Source organism: Podarcis cretensis, assembly GCF_951804945.1.
Source record: "Podarcis cretensis genome assembly, chromosome: 6".
In the NCBI taxonomy this organism is placed as follows: Eukaryota; Metazoa; Chordata; class Lepidosauria; order Squamata; family Lacertidae; genus Podarcis; species Podarcis cretensis.
The window spans coordinates 32,669,418-32,690,959 of NC_137175.1; the positions used below are offsets into that span (position 1 = coordinate 32,669,418).

At 40.1% G+C, this 21,542-nt stretch overlaps 2 protein-coding genes across 8 annotated transcripts in view; one reads left to right on the forward strand and one right to left on the reverse strand.

The window, feature by feature from the left end:
- The window catches only part of CEP250 (centrosomal protein 250), a 138,703-nt gene that overhangs the window by 82,086 nt on the left and 35,075 nt on the right, over positions 1-21,542 (reverse strand). The window lies entirely within an intron of this gene.
- Positions 1-21,542, forward strand: part of UQCC1 (ubiquinol-cytochrome c reductase complex assembly factor 1) — a 39,521-nt gene that overhangs the window by 7,698 nt on the left and 10,281 nt on the right. For all 4 annotated transcript variants that reach the window (XM_079979883.1, XM_079979884.1, XM_079979882.1 and 1 more), the window contains 4 exons: positions 504-611; positions 5,407-5,479; positions 8,831-8,888; positions 13,294-13,402. In XM_079979883.1, the coding sequence (XP_079836009.1) occupies positions 504-611; positions 5,407-5,479; positions 8,831-8,888; positions 13,294-13,402 (348 nt within the window). The remainder of the gene's footprint in view (positions 1-503; positions 612-5,406; positions 5,480-8,830; positions 8,889-13,293; positions 13,403-21,542) is intronic.

A 21,542-nucleotide genomic window follows, 5' to 3' on the forward strand; every position in this document is an offset into this window, starting at 1 on the left:
TTCCCATGTTAGGAACAATGGTTGTTTTTTTAAGGCTTAAGAATATTATTGAAGTGACAAAGGTAATCAGAAACATTGTTTTTATTGTCATGTAATGGCTTTGATTTCTTCGCAACAATGTGGAAAGATCATGTTTTCCCACCTTGTGGGATACACTTATCCCATCTTCAGGACTACTGGAGGTCCACAAACGTGTATAACATGTAAATGTGATATAGAAGCATAAAGTCTAACACAGACGAGCCCAGATTGCACAGTCACTTACACCGCCAAGGCTACACAGACACCGGATTTCACATTTGTGTGGCCTGGTCAAATAGGACCATGCATATGGCAGATAGGCATGGCAGCCTCCACCTCCTCCAGATTGGCCTGGCCTGGACAATACCTTTCCTCCAACGTGTGAAGCATCCCTTTTGACTTAATGTAGCTTTAATTTGCAGACAGTGCTTTGGTGATTAAGATGTGACTCCTGTTAACACATTTCTTTGCTTTCATTATAGGTTTTTACAGCCAAAGATTCCCCTCAGCCATCTGAAGAGAAAGTAGGTGCTTTCACGAAGATAATAGAAGCAATGGGTTTCACAGGACCACTAAAATATAACAAATGGGTAAAACATTCATCTTGTTTTCAGTGGCTCTAAATCAGGAAGGACTACCAGAATAAAGTAGTTCAAACTTCTGCTTACAAGCACATTTCTGAATGTCTTTTATGGTGCAATCCTACGTATGTCTGCTTAGAAGGAAGTTCCACTGAGTACAGTAGGGACTCACTCTCAGGTACACATCTGTAGGATTACAATGCTACTTCATATTTGTATCTGAATGGCTAAAAGCTTGTGTATGTGTGGATTTCAGCCATTTATAGTGGACTGGCTGGACATTTGTGCCACATTTTCTGGTGGAACTACCACCTGATTTATTTATTGATATTCCACTTAATCCCAGAGTGTCTTACAGCAGTTTTTTTTCTTATTATCAATATGTCTGACCCCCATGGGCTCAAAGGCACCAAAAGTCTTTCGGTGAAAAAAGGCCAAATGAAGTAAAAATACATTATAAACATAAAATATGTCTAAAACAACAACAGAGCTCATATCTCACCTTGAATGACCTGTCTAAAAATACATTGAAAGGATGGGGTGGGGGTGTACCCAGTGACTTGCTAAATTTGTTAAAGAGGCTGGGAAAGGGGCAGTTCTGGGTGTGGTGGTGATGGTATCTCTTGAGCTTTGTCCAGGAGATAGATTGATCTTCACCCCCAGCCTCTGGAATGCTCCTCTTCCAGCAGCAAATGCACCAGCTGCTTTTGTTTTGAAGCTTTATTTTTAATTTCAGTTCCTTTTAGTCTTCTCCTGTGTGCGTATTTTATTTTATTAAAAGATTTATAGACCTCCTTTCAGGGTAGTTGACATGACAAGGCAGTGTACAGTGAAATAACACAATAAATATAATATAAAAAGCACTGCAGTAAAATTTTATCCAGATACAACAATTAATCAAAATTAGATTAGATGAAAACATCTCAAGAGCATAGAGTGGTACCTCAAGTTACATACGCTTCAGGTTACATACGCTTCAGGTTACAGACTCCGCTAACCCAGGTGCTTCAGGTTAAGAACTCTGTTTCAGGATGAGAACAGAAATTGTGCTGCGGCGGCAGCAGGAGGCCACATTACCTAAAGTGGTGCTTCAGGTTAAGAACAGTTTCAGGTTAAGAACGGACCTCCGGAACGAAAGTACTTAACCCGAGGTACCACTGTATACTGATGTTACACAACAAAATAACTGTCTGCCAACCCATCTCTACAGTCATTGATTTGATAAGCCTGTTGATCTTTTAAGATGTTATTACTTGAAGATAAGGATAATGCCGCTGGCATTATTGGACCACTTCTGCTGCTGGCCCGGCACCTTAGTAACATGGAAAGATCTCAGAGGGCCCATTTCTAGTAATGACCCCATATACCATCATGGGCTAGTATGAAGCTCCATCCTGGGCCCTGTGAAATTGTGATCTGGCTGGCTTGGATTGCATTGTGATTTTATGTTGTATAGACATGGATATAGCTGAATCTATAAAAACTGACTGAGCAGATGGTTTGGCTAGCATACATGGGATTCCTTGACTCTCACAAACATTGCATTCCATAGTAAGCACCAACAATAGTGTTCACAAGCAAGCCTATGGTCACTTAGTCTGAGGTCTGGAAATGATTATTCCATCACCTCTCTTGGATTCATTTCATCCACTAACTATCCTCACTGGTTTAAAAAAATCTGCCTCCTTACTGAGCCCTCCAGATACCAATTTCCTGGGATTTCAACTATGTTTTTAAAGAGAACTAGAAAGTTGTACCTACCTATGTCTAGTGTTATATCAATCAAAAGTATGGTTTATGTTATAGTGCTTCTCTTCAGTACCACAATTGACCCTCCGGCCCATGCTGCCAAGTTGGAATTGGATGTGGTATACTGTCAAACTGCCTATCGAATTGGGATGTGAAAATTGGAGTTTTCACTAAATTAAGCATTTCTATAACTGTCATACTTAAAATGTAAGAACCAGAACCTTGGATTGGGCCTGGAAATGAACTGGCAACCAGTGCAACTGATACAGTATCAGTGTAGTATGTTCTGACTATACCCACCTGTAACCGGTTGGTTACACTTTGTTCCAGCCCCATGTAGAACATTACAGTAGTCCAATCTGGATGTGACAAATGCATGAATGACTGAGGCGAGATCTGACCTCTCTTTACATAGGGTTGCAGTTGGAGTACCAGCCTAAGCTACCATCACCACCAGAACTTTCCCAGACAGCAATAATTCTGGAAATACCGACTAACTGCCAACTGATCCTTTAGGTTTAGTGCAACAGTGTCAAGGACAGGCTGAAAAGCTCTATACAAAGGTGTCTACTGTCCCACCCACAGTACCTGGATTAAGCTTCTCCCTCATTCTCCCCAAATGGTTTAGGAGCTCCACAGTCTCCTCAGAATAAGCTTGCAGAAGAGAAAAATGACTTCTCCCTGTGGCTTCATATAGATAATGCACATAGCAATATGGTTAGCAATATGTTTTAGATATAACTTGAGTTATTCTGCCTGCCTATCAGCTACCTTGATTCCATTGTTGTGTCTGGTGATTTAGTACACATGGATTCTTTTTTTCCTTCCTTTGCAAGTGCAGCTTAAATTCAGGGTTCATATGGAAAGGAAGATTTTTTCCTTAATGGAGCCAATCCCAGCAATTATTGAATTTGGAACCAAATTTAAAATGTGCTAAATACAAGTCCCATTTGCAGAAGAATGATCAGGATTGCACTCCGACACTCCTTTTTGTTCTTTGTAGCCACAGCTTTACCTTGATGTCAGATGCGTGTAGCTGAGGAGAAATGGATTTACATACCAAATGAGGACCCCTGGCAGGCCTGGTTTGCCCCATGGGCCAGATGTTCCCTATGCTTGCCCTATAGGAAGCTGCCTTATACCAGATCAGACATTTTTGGCCCATATAGTCTTGCATTGCCTCATCTGACTTATATTGGCTCTCTAGGGATGTTGGCCAGGGTCTTTCACATTACACACAACCTGACATTTTTAGCTGGCGATGGCAGGGATTACATTTGGGTTCTTGTTTCATACTAAGCATGTGTGCTTCCACTTTTACTGCCAACAACACAGGAAAAAAAAAAGAATGTCAACTAGTTCACTAAATAGCACCTGGATTTCTGGGTGCTTCTGCGACCTTGTGAGATGCAGTTTAAATAAATACTTGGCCAATCAAATTGGAACTAAAGAGCCCAATCTAGATTCTGGAATATAGCATTAGGCTCTGGGCTTCTAGCAGCAGCACAAAGGGACTCCTTGTGCTTTTGAATCCTTTGGCTCTGGTTCTTAAAAAAAAAAAAAAAGGTCTACATAGCACAGGAATGCCAACACAAGGGGCTTAAAAAAATCTGGAGTGGGTGGAGCCTGAGCTAATGCCAGAGCACACTTTTGCTGTAGTGAAGAAGTGAGTTTTGTATTTCAGCAACTGAGTCAGAGGTTTTCTCATCTGCTTCTCTTGCACATCTTGTGCTTGCACTGCAACAAGTATAATAGGGAATAGAATGGGGCTGAATCTTGTGGGGTGATTTGCATAGGGTGAAGATCCTCAGTCCATCTTTTGTATACGTGCATTCATTGAGCCTAGTACTCAAAACTGCACAGAGCATGTGCTCCTTCACATGTGCCATATATTCTCTGGTACGTTGTCATTGTGGGCTCATTCAGCTTATTTTCCAGATGATCTTTGTTTTCATTATAATTTCCTTTATGGGCCCTTTGAGGGTCTTTTTCTCTTGCTGCTCTTGCTTTTTCCCAGATCTGAGATGGAGGAGTATTGAGCGTTCCTGCTCTTTCTTTGTCTTTATTTTAACTTTGCAGAGGCTCACCAGAAACCTGTCTGGAAATTGGCTTGCAGTCTTCTACACTGTTGTTTGTTTAAAAAAACACACAAAAAATCCTGGTCTAGACAAGTTGGAGTTCTTAGAAAGGGGAAGGGTTAGGATTAGAGGACCTGAAGAACTAATTAATCAATTGCTATAATTTTTACTGCCCAAGAAATTGTTAGTGTAAATAATAAATTGGTTAGTCATAATTTCCAGGACTGAAAAGAGATGGTGGCTACTAGCCAGTATAAGTTTAAGAATATTGCCAGCCCAACAAAATATCATTCTGTGGCAGGAAAATCCAGTAAACATAACGTGTTTCTTGACTTAAGAACATGGAACTGTGTCAAATCTTATTGGCGGAGTAGAAAAAAAAATTGGCTGGAATATTGACTAATGTGTCGTATAAATGGTATACATGAAACGAGACCTTGGAAGGGCTAGTCTTAGAAGTGAGTACAGTATGCAAATATTTTTCCATTTATGAACTTACTCATCAGATCTCCATATAATGGAATGAAACAGCAAACACATTAGAAAACAGTATTGCCCATGATTGTCTTTAACAGGAATTTAGATGGCCTAAATGTGTGAAGAGCTGAAATGCATGCAAAAAACCTTGACAGATGTTGATAAAAATGGTGCACTGCTGACTAGACAGTTTGAGCATTTGGAGTCATCGATATGATAACCCAAAAGTTAATTTAGTATTTTGGTTTGTTTTCAGTATGGGAGAGTGCTTCCCAGTTAAATAGCAACAAACATAGCACAATAATATAAGTATCTCAGAAGACTGAAGGCCATCTCCACAATTATTTATGCAAATGTTTTAAGATAGCCAGACTATTTTATTACACTCCCTAAACAAATGTATAGTTTTGATAGCAGAAGAAGTGCATTTGGTGTAATTAATGAAAACTCTCACATTATGCATGTTGTGAGTACTAAAAGCAATTGTTTTTCCTCTCCAGAAAATCAAAATAGCAGCCCTGCGAATGTACACATGCTGTGTGGAGAAAACAGACTATGAGGAATTCTTTAACAGTAAGTTTTCCATCTCTCATCTCTTATTCACTTCTATTACATCCCCACCCTTAGGTTATGGAGGAAGCAGGACAGCCTGCAGCGTGGGTTTAATGCTCAAATTTTGCTTATTTCCTTATAAGTGTATATGCCTACACTTATTTCTGCCTGTTATAAGGAACAGTTCTTATGAAACAAAGCCCACTATACAGCCAACATATTGCATATTTAAAAGGAAAAGAAAGAGGTCATTCATATCCAACCTACTCTTTTAAAAAAACCAAATCTTACCAATATGAAAACACTAGTCTTCACTGTCACTGCAGGTAACCTAGGCACTGAGTTTCCTGCCCTGTTGCCACTCCTGTATGCTCAACTTGTTTTTCAACCATCCTATGATCCTTTAATTATTCAAGCACAGAATGGAATGTGAAGCCCATGTTCGGAAGAGAGCTATCATTAATATGGCCCTGCAATAATAATTAATGACTTGGCTGTTAAACAAGAGAGTGGTTTTCAACTAATAGATCAGTGTATAATGAGCAATTGAGTGGACAACCAGAAATCATTAATCCATTTTTCCTCACCTTTCTAGTTTATAATAGAATCAATAAAACCACAAAAACTAAAGAAGTAAACATGTAAAATTAACCAAGTTGCAGACAGAAGGCTTGCCTAATGAATAAAAAATTTCAGAAGGTGGTGAGATGTCACCAGAGAAGGTGTCATATGAATCGCTGAAGATACGGAGTTCTAGAACAGTTGCCGTAACAGAGCTTCCCCACATGTTCCCACTTGTTGTTTAGTCGTTTAGTCGTGTCCGACTCTTCGTGACCCCATGGACCAGAGAACGCCAGGCACTCCTGTCCTCCACTGCCCCCCGCATGTTCCCACTAATCATGCTCAAATGGGGAAATGGGGGGAGATGTAGGAAGACCTCTCCCAGTGATTTGGGTGGATTGGCAAGATTGGTAGAAGGAATTGATCCTTTAAGTATCCTTGATGTAGGCTGTTTAGGAAATCTAGTAGGCCAGCTTCTCCACCCCATCTTAAGCCATGAAGAGCAAGGATCAAACACACAAGTGGACTACACCAGTTGGGTTCATCATAAGTCTTTGCTTGCTGCCACTCTCATCCCTGTAGTTTTTTAATTAATCAAAGCTCCCAGAAACTAGAGAGCCAATCTGGTTCTCACTCATAAGAGTGGATATTTGAGAGTGATAATTTTGAGAGTGCTAATCATTTCTCCATTCCAGAGGTCAGCTACAGCTTGAAGGGAGGGGGCTATAGTTCAGTGTTAGAGTACAGTGGTGCCTCGCAAGACGAAAAGAATCTGTTCCGCGAGTCTCTTCGTCTTGCGGTTTTTTCGTCTTGCGAAGCAAGACCATTAGCGGCTTAGCGCTATTAGCGGCTTAGCGGATCAGCTGATAAGCGGCTTAGCAGATCAGCTGTTAAGCGGCTTAGTGGATCAGCTGATAAGCGGCTTAGCGGCTTAGAAAAAGGGGAGGGAAAGGGAAAAAAACCCACAGGAACTCGCAAGACATTTTTGTCTTGCGAAGCAAGCCCATAGGAAATTCGTTTTGCGAAGCACCTCCAAAACGGAAAACCCTTTCGTCTAGCGGGTTTTCCGTCTTGCGAGGCATTCGTCTTGCAGGGCACCACTGTATATGCATCCCCTAGTCCTTACCGTCTTCAGGTAGGCCTGTTTCCTGTCTGAAACCCTGAAGATCTGCTGTCAGTCAGCATGCAGATGATTTTGAGCTATATGGACCAATCCTCTGAGGCTGAAAAGGGAGCATTCTTTGACAGAACCACCACTAGTCACAGCTGAGAAAATCCCCCAGAGCCATAGGAATACAGTGGGGGTTGTCTTCCTCCTCTGCAGAGGTGAGAAGTCATAGGACACATTTTAAGGCAAGTATATTCATGCTGACAGTTCATGATCTTGGTATTGCATTCTTATGTTAACACCTTGCTCACTCAAAATACAGCATTTGTTGTTTATTTAAAATGTTTATATGCTTAGCTGTGATTCCTGCATTTAGCTATGACTCCTGCATTGCAGGGGTTTGGACTAGATGAACCTTGAGGTTCCTCTCAGCTCCACAATTCTGTGATTCTACGATTCTCCAGTTTAAGAAAAACCAAAGTAGACTCCGACAATAAAATAGCAAACAGAATTAAACTTAAAATGTACATGAAGCAATAGAAGCACAGGAGAGTACTAAGTCTAGCAGAACCATTGGTTTAAAACAGCTTTGGTAACATGCTGAAAAGCCTGGACAAATATGCTGGAAAAGACATGAGACTTGGTACCAGGCAAAAGTCCTTCAAGAGGGCATTCCACATAGTGGGTGATAAAACTGCCTCTGCCTGGTAATCACCTAATTTCAGGAGATAGGAACTTAGAGAAGGGCCTTCATATAATGTAAAATTTGGGCAGGCTTGTGTGGTCAAGTGTCTTGAGTCCTAAGCCATTAAATGCCCTTGAACTGTTCCTGGAAATATACTGCAGCCACTACAGTTATTTAAGAAGTGATCCTAGTTAGTAGCCTAGTTCTTCAATTGTCCAGTAACAAAAGTTTCCAAAAAGTCTTAAAAAGCACTACAGCACATTGCAATAATATAGATGAGAAGTTACCAGGGTGTGGATAGCTGCTGCCCATTTTTTGTTTGTTTGTTTTAAAGACAGGCTGTAGCCATGGGCATAGCCAGGATTTATTTTAAGGGGGAGGCAGGCTTTATGCTGGGGGGCGGGGCAAAATCAAAATACCTGCAATACAATCAGGCAGCTAGTTAAGCTTTCTGTTTATTTACTTAATGGGGTACAGCTGCACCCCTGTGGCTACGCCCATGGCTGCAGCTGGTGTATCAGGCTTAACCACTTGAAGCTGCTGCATGCCGTGGGTGCCCCGTGAACCCCCACTGTATCCAGCCCCATCCAGAACAGTTTGGACATCTCCTGTTCTATGAACTGCCCACCAACAGTGAAACAGTGTCATAGGTCAGTCTAAAACCTGATAAGGAGCAATAAGCTGAAGCTCAATCCAGATAAGATGGAGGTTTTGTTGGTGGGCAATTTATCTTCCTTGTGGTATTAACTGCATAGCAAATTATCATTCATTTTTAAACTTTGCATAGGAAAACATTTGATTTTGTTACAATATTTATTATTGTATTTTATGTTGTTGTTATTATTTATACCCTGCCCATCTGGCTGGGTTTCCCCTGCCACTCTGGGTGGCTTCCAATACATATAAAAACATAATAAAGCGACAAACATTAAAAAAATTCATTTGTGTAAATTCATTTACTTTTTAAAAAAAAGATTAAAGTAATGGATTTTTAAATTAATTATATATATTTTTTAAGAATTTCAGATGCCTGACACGTTGAACTCATGGTTTTTAGTAGCACAGCTTCACGTCTGGTAAGCAAAACTTTAAAGCTATATTTTCTGCCCCTCAAAAGCTGTATTTTCTGAATTCTGCAACATCTATATCAACTACAGAAGTCTGTCACTGCTAGTGACAAAAATATTGGACTTGTGGGCAGTTTTTTTAAAAAACAAAGGTCAAAGAAGCCTAATATTTGTAGTTATTTCTAAAGTCTAGTAGGGGGAAGGATATGGCTAGGAATAACTTTAAAATAAATAAATATATAAAGGTTTCATTCACCTTGAATGGAAAGGTCTCTTATTTAGCTGTTATAGGAAAATCTCACATTTACGTAAAAGTGGTTTGAATTGTGAGAACCTGTGGTGATTTTACTTTCTGGTTGTCAGAAGCCTTTAACAAATTATACCATTGACATTTACATTTGCACCTCTAAAATGTACCTACAGATTAAGTGAATGCCAGGTTGGTTGCATGTAGAATATTTAACACCTCAGAAAGTGAGTTTTTCCTTCATTTGTTAAATAACTGGCCAAGAAAAATAATTAGGCAAAATATAGTTTTCATCTAAAGTTACGTGTTTGAAAAGGTCAAAGTGATATAGCAACGATGCAGAAGGAAGGAAATTATTTTTCCAGTTGCTTGCCTCTCTGAAAGTTAATAGCACTAGATTTGAGTCTACCAATATAGACGCTCAAAAGTTGTCACTGAACAAAGTGTAAACCACATGACCCAGATAGCATGTGTACTTTTTTTCATCTCTCCTTTTCCAAGCTTTCTCAATTACTTCAGGGTTCCAACTGATATTATGAACTTTATTCCAGTGGTGTGTGGTGTTAGCTTACAACAGGCATTCAGAAAATGAGACACCTGAAAGACTAAAGTGTGTATGCATCTCATGAGTGCATTTAAGAAAGCCCCCTTATTAGAGCACATCAATCACTGGGTTGGGGAAATAAAGGTGTGACGCAGACACGTGAAGCCTGAGCTAATATAGGGTGCTTTGGGGGGATTTTGGTTATGTCCCAAGGTGAACTGGGGATCTGACCAGGTACCTGAAGTAAAGTGAGGTCCCGTGGTGCTTCAGTGATTAAGATGTCTAAAAATGTTGCAGAATTTTTTCTGCTAACAGCAAAACTAATGTATTTAAGCTTACCTTGAAAGGAAAATACTAGGTAGGCTGTGAGGTAAGGGAGAGTAGACACCAGGATGGAAAGCTAAGCGGAATGCTCTCTTGTGATTGACAGGTCAAGCTTGTAATCAAATGGAAATGTTTTACTTTGACTCTCCAATCTGTGTTCTTGAGGAGGAATGTTGAAGAAAAATAACCTTTGCCGTATATGAGCAAAAGCGCTGAAGCATATATCTATCATGTTTATTTAATTATTTTTATTTATTTAACAAACTTATATTTCACTTGATTGGAAATAGACTCTCTAAGCGGTTTACAAGAAACAAGTATTAACATTTTAATAAAAGACAAAGTATTTAAAGAATTCAAATACAGTGGAACCTCAGTTTTCGAGCATCTCAGAAGCCGAAGGCCAAATGACAAAAACCAAGAATTAATTGCTTCCGTTTTCAAACATGCCTTGGAAGTTGAACAGCTTACGAAAGGCACATTTCTCCATTTTTTCAATGGAATTTGCAGATCGCCCATTGATCCTCAGTTTTTGAATGTTTCGGAAGTCGAACGGTCTTCCAGAACAGATTAAGTTCGAAAACCGAGGTTCCACTGTATAATTAAAATCGACAGTTAAGATGAAACAGCTTAAATCATATGCATTCATCACATGCATGTCTGGAAAGACTTGCCTGAACAAAAATGTGTTAATAAGGCGCTGAAAAGAATACAGCAACGGTACCTGCCTGGTGTCAATAGGCAGGGAGTTCAGAAGTGTGAGTGCTGCAAAAATAAAAGATTGTTTCCCCACCCCACTCCCAGTACCTATTTGTTTGTTTGTTTCATGCAATTTATATACCACCTGTAGGGAGGAAAATCAAAGCAGTTTACAAAAATGATAAAACAATGAAATTATCACTAAAAATTTACAGCCATAATTTAAAACATAGAGAAAGTAAAAATCACAATAGACTAAAAAAATAATAACTCATACTAACTTTAAGTGATTCCTTTTTTATCTCTCCCCTCCGCCCAACTGCAACTGCTACCCTTGCTGAAAAACCACAGCTTGTATCCTTCTGAAATTTGTCATAATTCACTCCCTAATAAGGATATACCATTTCCTTAAATTCCACACACACACACCCCCCAAATAAAAGTTACAGATATTTCATTTTGAGTGCAACACAAAAAGTCCCGGAACGAGTTGCCTGCACTGTGACAGGCTTTATTTATCTACCCTGGAGCAGGGGCAAGGGGAGCCTTGCTTTTTCTGAAGTGGACTGTGCCTTGGACCCTGCACCAAATTTAAGTTGAAACTGAATCTTGTGGCCAGAAACCAATTTTGCAAGTTGCTTTGGGTTACATTTTGTAAATAAAATTGACTAATAAGTGCAATAAATAATAATAAAAGTAATGATCTTATCCTCCGAATGTTCATTCTTCATTGCTGCTGTTAGACTCACAGAATTGCTAGTAACTAGCTCTGTAGATGGCCACTACAGCAGCCGAAAGCAGTCATGCTAAGTGCTGTACTTGTATTTTAAAAGTAAGTGTTGAATGTATTCCAAATATTTCTGGTACCCTTGCAGCTACTTACATCTCAATGATACTTTAATCATTCAAGCTATTATGTGTTGTCTGCATTCACAACTCAGATTGCACTTTGCCCTAAGGCTGAAGATGCCAGGTTGAGGCAGCCCTGTGCTCATCAATTTTATTGTGCAAGCCTCCTTTATATACCTCTTTCTAAAATACTGAACAGGAGAGTGGGAAACTGATGTTTTATTAGAGAGCTCTAGCTGCTTAATGGTGACTAAAATAAAACCCCCAAAACAAAACTGAGGATGGCTATCCCAAGAGATGGATAGTACTCAGAAGCCGTCTTCAGTGGGCAAGTACAAGCCGTGCATTTTGGACACACATCCTACAGCTTGTACACCAACTTGCTCCAGGCTGAGGTGTTGGAAACCAAAGATATCTGAGGACCAAGCTAGTCATTAAATGGATCTTTGCATTTAATTAGCAGGTTTTAAAAAATGCAAATAGCATCAGCTGAAGCATGATAATTATTAGGATTGCAGCAGGTAAGGAGAGGAAGTGCCACCTGAAAGGTTGCTTTTCCTGTTGATACCTGCCTGTAGGTCTGTGAATCACCCTGAGACCTCTGGGTATAGGGCGGCATATATGTTCAATAAATAAATAAATAAATATCCTCTCTTGAGGGCCTGTTATATGTTCTACAGATATACAGTGGTGCCTCGCAAGACGAAAAGAATCCGTTCCGCGATTCTCTTCGTCTAGCGGTTTTTTCGTCTTGCGAAGCAAGCCCATTGACGGCTTAGCGGATTAGCGCTATTAGCGGTTTAGCGGCTTTTAGCAGCTTATCGGCTTAGCGGATAAGCGGCTTAGCGGCTTAGAAAAAGGGGGGGAAGGGGGGGGAAAACCGCAGGAACTCGCAAGACATTTTCGTCTTGCGAAGCAAGCCCATAGGAAATTCGTTTTGCGAAGCACCTGCAAAACGGAAAACTCTTTCGTCTAGCGAGTTTTCCGTCTTGCAAGGCATTCGTCTTGTGGGGCACCACTGTACGCCCATAGCATAGAATAAACTTGTCCTGTTCATATTTCTAAAGTAATTATCTTTTGAAAATAACATGGATAGTCTTTTTTAAAATCCCAGATATTAATACATCTCTGAAGCAAAACTTCCCTGTACTCAAAATATGGTTTGGTTGTTGAATAATTGAATATATTACAAAACATGACCTTATGGTAAAACAATAAAAAGTTTTGCAGCTGTGTTGATGTAGTTAGAAAATCTAAGAACGTGTGTCATTTAACCTCAAGTGGCAGTTGTTGTAAACGAGGTACTGTTTTTTTAAAAATAAACTCTCCAGATTCCATGACCTCATTCAGGGTGCTGCAACACTGCTCTGTGACAGCACTAAACATCCAAATATACAGCATCTTTTAAAGCGTTGGGCTAAGTGTTACTTGAAAAAAACATTTGGTTCTTGTTCCATCAGTGAGAGCTTATGGTGCTTGGTCTCTGCCACTTTTGGATCCTCTTTTGTTGTTGTTGTTGTTAATACAGGGAACATTTGACCAAAGTTTTATAGTAAAAAGAGGCATGTCCATGGTCCCACGAAGCTTACAGTCTACAGGATAGTGCTTATGTTGTTATCAGACACACTGCTGCTCTATATTCCTGGACCATGCACCAGTTGCATCTCCTTCTTTGTCTCCCCTTTGCACTTCTAATACTCTTTTAAGTCAAGATTTCCAGAATCTAATGTGTTTCCCTTGCTATCCTCTAGGATGTGTTTAGTACGAATGAAGCAGGAAGGACGAACAGGAAAATACATGTGTCGCTATATAGTTCATTCTATGTGGGAAGATGTTGAACAACGTGGGAAGGTCATGGGAGTAAGTAGTCTTTGGCACAGATTCCTTTATCATATGACTGTCATGTTGTGTCAGTGTCAGGAAGCCAGTGCTTCAGAATTCAGATTGCCTTAGCCATGTGGTCCATCTAAAATTTTACTATTTAATATATTTGGAAGAATGACTGAGCAGAAGAGTGAACAGATGATGTTTCCCATGATCTTTTCTCACGTGCAAGTACAGCTAGATATAAACTTCATCTTAAGCTAAATTTAAATATCTCACACTGAGGTAACTGCAACAGCTAATATGTATTCATCCATGTGTTTTTGTTTTTGTTTATTGAATTTATATCCCACCTGCCTTACCTTCAAGGAGCTCAAGGTGGCATCCCCTCTCCATTTTATTTTCACCGCAGCCCTGTAGGTTGTTAGGTTCGGCTGAAATCCTTAGCATAGCTGTGTGAGATTAGCAGGCAACTCCTCAACCATTGGAGAGTAGGTAGGCAGACCTTAGCAAAATGAGGTATAAATGCTAGGTTTGACCAACTGGCCAGTGATTTCTTGTTACCAGCAATAATCTAATGATGGTGTCCAGTTATTGCACTGTGGATTGATTCTTTGCAAGTGTTCATCCTTGATGGGAAAAAATTGCATTCTGACTACTTATACAGAATGGACAGCAGTTGCTATGACTTCATGGGTTGCTGTAGAGAGGGGTTAGCCACTCTCTTAGACACTCCCATCATTCCGTACCTGAGAAAAAGTCAGCTTGCTGCTCCTAAGATGTACTCACAGTGGAGGTTTTCAAATCATCCTTCCAGCCTATAAAAAAGTGTGCCGCCTAATGCTGAGAACTAATTATAGTAAGGAGCAGTCAGAGCATTGGAAGGTCAATGATATACCATCAGCTGCCCAGAGAAACAAGCTAACAATTAGCTAATCAAGCAGTATTTATTTCAGAAAGTCAAATCCAATCAAATTATGCTTTCTGAAAATAAGCTCAATTTGGTCAGTTTCACCAATGTGATTTAAAAGGCAAAGCCTGTCATGTAATAAAGGGGAAGGCAAAAAGAAGAAGAAAAAGAAAAAACCCTCCTGGCATTGCCATGGGATATTTTTTATAAGGTATTCAGTTTTACTTTCTCGGTTGTAATTCTACCAACTCATAGTTAATGATGTGAAGGCCTGGGGGAAACACGGAAATATTTTTTCAAGAACTTTAAAATAACTTTCCAGTGGGAACATTGAAAATTTTGGGGAACACTATGAAGGAGAAAACTTCTCATGCAATATTTTTTCCTCTTTGAATGAGTGATATGGTTTTTAAGAAAAGGATGTATAATACTGTTATTTTTATATCAGATAGTCTACAGTAGAGTGCCTTATTCCTGAGTAAACTGTAGGCATATATAGCACACAAATTCCTTATGCATTTCTGAATCTAGAGAGCGCTGCCATCATGATGAAAAGACCATACATGGCCTAGCTTCCTTTGAATTGCTCCATGCTTGATTCTGGCGATGTTTGATTTAGTTTTGAGATTCTAGAGCAATTATTCTCCATGGCTTCGAAATCTCTGGAAGTGTTGCATCTCTAAATGTAGCCAAGATTAAAGTTCAAAACATTGCTATTTCCTACCTGAGAAATAAAAATACTTGTACAAGAAAAAAATATTGCAAACCTATGGATCATTGATGAGGAAGCTGAAGCCTTCCAGATGTTGTAGGATTCCAGCTTCCTTCCTTCCTGCTCATTGACCATTTTGGCTGGAGTTGAGGGGAGCTGGACTCCCAACAGCATTTGAATACTCTGTGGTTCCCCAGCCCTGCTAATAGGGATGGGGGATGTCTCATTTTGCAAACTATTATACCTGCTTTATTAATTAATTTAGAGGATCATTTAACTATAATGTGACTTTGTGTGGTTGAAACTACTTCAAGCTTTATTTCAGTTATGGGTTAGTAATAAAGAAGAAAATGGAGTGGTATTGAAAGACAGAGTGTAGATTGAATAACATTTGTAAAGCCCTAAGTCCTTGTCCTTTTTGTAGATAGATATCTGGCGCTGGCTTCTTAAGCTGTATATGAAGGCCAGAATAAAACTTGTGAAGTCACTGTTTGCTTTATACATATTTTTCTGAATTTTCACATACAGAAAAGTTCAATTATTATTAATTATATTATATTAATATTACCTGAGAATTTTTGTTATCGTTAGCTTGTAAGGAAGTCTGATTCCATAGTTTTCTTGTTCTGCTGACCCAAACAATGATGTTCCTTAAAACAGAAGGACTCACTTTTATGTTAAGAATTCATGGCAGAGAAAGTAAACTAGCTCAAAGCAACGAGTGCTCATTCCAGAACATTGATGATACCTTTCTAGCCCAAAAGGGGGATTTCAACCTATGAAACTTGTTTACTCAAAGTTAGAAGGGCTTTCGACTTTCATAATTTTGATTTGAGATCTATCCGTTTTGAGTTCTATACAAAAGTATAAATCGGTAATTTCATACTAACATAGCATATAGATATAGCAGTATAAGTAACAGGCACAAGGAAGGTCAGCTATACTTTTACAAAGAAACCCCATTTAGGGGAAAGCTTTATGAAGAAATTATAAAAAGGTCTGTAGTTAATTGAAATACTTTTGAAAGATAACTATGCTGAAGAAAATAAAACTTAGATAATATTTTGGCAAGGCAAGTGAAACATTGCTTTCATAGCTGGCAATGTGTAGAGAAAGTGGATGTTAAAATTATATATTTCAGATCTGGTGGCTTTGTTTAGTTTTAGAACATGCCATCTGGTATTACAGATGTAAGGATATCATGGTTTGAACCAATGCAATCCATTGCATTTTCACTTCAAATTTATGCTTATCCCTGTTTTAAATGGTGTATTAATTCATAGACTAGTTGTTAAAATTGTTGCAATCTGAATCTCAGCTGCAAAGTTTTGGGACCCTTTAACCTGGGCTCCTTCAGCACTCTTGATTGTTGGCAAGAGTTGAGACCCAAAACTTGACACAGCTGTAAAAACAAAAAGAAAGCCTTTGGCCTCAGCAATTCTACTGGTGCAGGCAGATTTCATATATAAATTTTACTCTCCTGCCCCTAGAACTAATGAAGTCAGTTTCTTTTGGTGGTTATGCAGCCAGGTGTGTCCAGTTTTGTGGCTAACCAGTGTTCTTTACTTAATTTTTCCACTTGTGACTTTTCTACCAAACTTAAAAACAAGCATGAAAATTGGCTTGATGCAGTGATTCAAAGTATTACTAGTAACATTAGGCTCAATAAAAGATTTCCTTTTGATCCTGCTCTGCTCTTGTGTCTGTCTTGCATTTTATAGGCATTAACTGTCTAATCTGTCAGCTGCTCAGTAGTTTTCGTAGGTGAGAGCCAGGGACGGAACCTGAAAACACAAATTAATGTTCTACCGAAACAAATAAATAAATCTGCTAAGATGCTTCTAGAAAAAGAAAAACCCTGAATCATCTTTTCATTTCCAAAACATCTGAACTGGGGATGGGTGGGATTAAAATAAATGGTAGATGTTGGTATATGTCACTGAGTGAGTTATAGGCCAAGTTTGGATTGTCACATCTTTGCTTATTAAGCTGGTATGTTCACATTGTAACTGAATATTCCGTCTTGTTCCAAAAGATTGTAAATACAGTTTCCCAGTTCAGACAAAATAGGAAACCATGTTTAATTAGAGTCTTCTTGGTTCAGTCTCTGTTTGCTGTGAAGGAGTTCTTGCATGGGCAAAAGGTTTTGTTTATCTCAGCTTAACAAATGGAGAGATGTTCATTTGAATGCACCTATGGGACGCAGGTGGCGCTATGGGACGCAGGTGGCGCTGTGGGTTAAAGCCTCAGCGCCTAGGGCTTGCCGATCGAAAGGTCGGCGGTTCGAATCCCTGTGGCGGGGTGCGCTCCCGCTGCTCGGTCCCAGCGCCTGCCAACCTAGCAGTTCGAAAGCACCTCCGGGTGCAAGTAGATAAATAGGGACCGCTTACCAGCGGGAAGGTAAACGGCGTTTCCGTGTGCGGCTCTGGCTCGCCAGAGCAGCGATGTCACGCTGGCCACGTGACCCGGAAGTGTCTCCGGACAGCGCTGGCCCCTGGCCTCTTAAGTGAGATGGGCGCACAACCCCAGTGTCTGTCAAGACTGGCCCGTACGGGCAGGGGTACCTTTACCTTTACCTTTATAGGCTACTCGCTGATGTAAATTTTTAACTAGGATTTTGGAAGTCTGCTATGCAATTGTGCATGCTCTGCACCCCCACCCCACCCTGCTTGATCCCCCCCCAATCTATCAAGTGAGTCTCTTGAATTCACTGACCCCCATTAAGCTGATCCCCACAATGCTTCTGAACACATACGGAGAATCTTGGTGCATCTGTAGATTGATGGCTATAGCATGCAATACCAAACTAGAGAGAAGTAGGAAGCACAGAATCCCACAACCTGTTCCTGATCCCTAAGCCCTAGTTATTTTTTATTTCTGCCCCAGTCCTTAGAAATGTTATCTTCTGCTTAAAATTTCAAAGCTCTCACTTTCTATACAGAAACTTAAAAACTGTGGAAAACATGACTTAAAATCACATCTGAAATAAGCATTCCTAATGGCAAACATCTTTCTAACAAAAACCTTGCCTTCAAGTTGGAGTGCTGCTCTTATCCCACAACGTACAAGACTTGTTTGTTCAGTGTAAAATCCTGATTTGTAGCTGAGCCTGTTTTAAAAGCTGTACAAGATGATAGGAGCAGGAAGAGGCCGTCCAGCCCAACATGCCAACCGCATTTTAATTTAACTTAATCCCACCTTCCTGCTTTCCCACCAGACCACTCAGGCCCCTCCTTTTCCAGAAACACATCTAAGTGTCTCTTGAATTCATTTATTGGCCCTGCACTGTGGAATACAATGAAGTCTTTGTTATGTTTTTAGGTAGAGCTATTTATACACAGTAGCCCCTATTCTATATTCAGTTACTCTGGAGTGGTTCAGATGAAGTTTACTGGGATTACTTCATATTACACCAGAGCGGCTAAAAGGAGAGTTTTGCCTGAAGTTCTGCAATTAATTGAAATAAAACTCATGCCTCTTTCTTTCTTTCTTCTCCCCCACCAGTACATTGAGGATTAATTTATAGTAACACTAGACTATAATGGCACTAGAGGTTAATATACAAATCACAGTCTTAATCTATTTCATAGATGCCACACTTCCAATTCAGAAGGATCTCTCCTGGTTACAAACAGATTCAATGATAGCAAGGAAAGGAATCACAGGACCAAACAATGTAACCCAGAACCACTTAATTGATAGTACTGTTGCTTTTCTCTATATGAGCAAGAGAGTAAAAACTGCCTAATTCACATGTCACAGTAAGCCATTATTGCTGGCTTATCAGAAACAGGCAGTGTGCTAGTGCATGCTTTCCAGTTGTTCTCACTTGCTCACGCTAAGGGAGGAGCAAAACACCAGGAAGCTGCAATTAAGCTTGGCTTCCCATTACATCCAACCCAGGATCCTAGTTTGTTGCTCTCTACCATGTCATTTTTAAAAAGCTTGAAATTGCTGACTTCTTAAAGAGCAACAGACTAGGGTCCAGGGTTAGGACAGCATAGGAAGCCATGTTTAATTGAGGATTCTAGTTTCTGCTGCTCATGCTGCATAGCAGTGAAATAGGAACAGTTGGGCAGCATACAGGAACACATTGCTCATTTCTGGTAAACTATGATAAGCCAACAATCTTGACATATGGTGACAGGAAAACATGGTCACTGTGTTCCCTCATGTTTGATCCCAGTGAAAGGCCAGACTAATGCACAGAAACAATGGGATAACGGTGACTTTAAACTCCAGCTAAATTTATGGAAACCCTTCCATGTGGTAAGTTAGCAATACATATCTGGAGATTTTTCAGCCCCCAAAATAAAAGGTGGGTAAGTTTAATAAGGGAAACATTTGGACCCATGCAGTGAGTCACTGCATATGAACAACAGAGTGCATAAAAAACTTCTACGTAGTTTAATTTAAAATAGTGGCAGGGTGACTGCTTGTGTGAATTTGGCCATTTGTGGTGCTTGGAATGAACTAGTTCGGTTTAACCAAGTTCCCAAAATTCATTTTAAAATCTCAGAACTACATCTGAAAGCAGTTCCCATAATTTGCAGGTGAACTGAACACGAATTAAGTCCATTTTGGGGTAGAACTTTGAGGTGTGTCTCCCTCTCTCCATCATTAATATTTAGAAGGAATTTGAAAACATTCTTGTTTACCCAGGCATTTGGTAAATACTAAAGAATACTGTTTGCAACAACCCTGAGATCACTGGAAGGAATAATATTTTTAACTGTAGCTGTTTTTAGAATTCTTTAACTGTTTTAGAATTCTTTTTTGAAATGTGGGTATGTTTGCCACCCTGAGTTTTCAGGAGGAGAGGTGAGGTATGGATTCAATAAACAAATCTTCACTATTGAAGATACAGTATTCGAGTTGTTCTCTCAACTTGACAAAGTATGGAAACTATTTCTCATTCGTTGGTTTTCTTCTTTGAGTTAGCCCCAAGATCTTACCTTATTCTTCATGCATTTACTAAAACCCTGGAGGGAAATCAGGATCACCCTAGCTGGCTCTGAGCTCTGCACATTTACTATTCTTTCCCCCAACCTTCATACATTGGGTGAGAGATGAGAACAGGTCCTGCATACACAATTTTACAGATGTAGGGCCTGTACGAATGATGTGAAACCATGTTCACATACCTGTTCTCACATTGTACCCAATACAGTACAAGGTTGTGGGACAAACAGCCACAGTGCCACTTCTCTCAACATACTGCTTGAGGAGAGCTCATGTCTGTTATTCTTAGTCCCTCCTGGTCTGCATCCCAATGAAGGTGCATGTCTGGCACAGAAAACTAATCCAGTGTTAGATTTTGCATGTAAAAGGTAAAGGTAAAGGTCCCCTGGATGCAAAATGCTTCCATCAGTCTCTTCTATTCAGCCCGAACAGCCTTGGTTTTTTATTTTTTATACCAAAAATGCCAGTCAAAGCCCACAGATCTGCTCTCACTTCACTGCAGGTTTCTATTGGGTATATTTACTATGGGAATGGCAATTCCAACTCCAAAATTGCAGCTAATGAGCACATACAGGAGATAGTAGACCAAGCAAAGGGGTACTGTGAGAGTTGTAGGCTCATAGACTATATTCCAAACATCCACTTCTTACAGTTCTGTCTTTTGTGCTACTCTTCTCTTACTTGTGGTCAGAGGCTATAATGTTCATTAGGAGTGCCAATACATCTCAGTAAGTCAGTATAGCGAGGGTGGCTTATATAGATTTCTTGGAATTGCCTCCACCCAAAGCCACATATTTGTATGGAACAGATTCCATGCTTCAAAAGGTCAGTTCCTAGTGGTGGGAAGATGGGCTGGTATAAACAGTAGTGGGTAGCTCATTGGTTACTGTGAAAGGGCTTTTCATTGGTTACTTGTCTATGAAAGGTCAAATAGAATTTACATCATTGAAAATTATGGGAAACTATGACAGAGGTATAGCCACATGAGAAGGTGCTATGAGGTGATGTTCCACATACTGCTTCTGATCACCATGGGTTCTCCTGATTTAGCATCAGGGTATCATGATTGAGCCCTCAGATTCGTTTTTTCAGAAGTGCCATGACCCACCCTCTTGTGAACTGTTGTAGAATCCTAGAATTGAAGAGTTGGAAGGGGCCAGCCCCCTGCAATGCAGGAATCTTCTTGCTCAACGCAGGGCTTGAACCCTCAACTCATGAGATTAAGAGTCTCATACTGTACTGAAGTTAAATCCTTCGAAGACAGAGGTCCTCTGGCTGGGACGGGATGATATGGGATTGAGGGGGCAACTCCCATCTCTTGCGGGGGTGCAATTAGTGCCAGCACCATCTGTTAAGAGTTTGGGTGTAATTTTCGATACCTCCCTCTCTATGGAGGCGCAGATTACAGCTATAACAAAGGCGGCATTTTTTCATCTCCGCCAAGCTAAGCAGTTGGCCCCTTATCTCTCTCGCCCTGACCTAGCCACTGTGATCCACACGACGGTCACCTCCAGACTGGATTATTGTAACTCGCTCTACGTGGGGCTGCCCTTGAGACTGACCCAGAAACTCCAGCGGGTGCAGAATGCTGC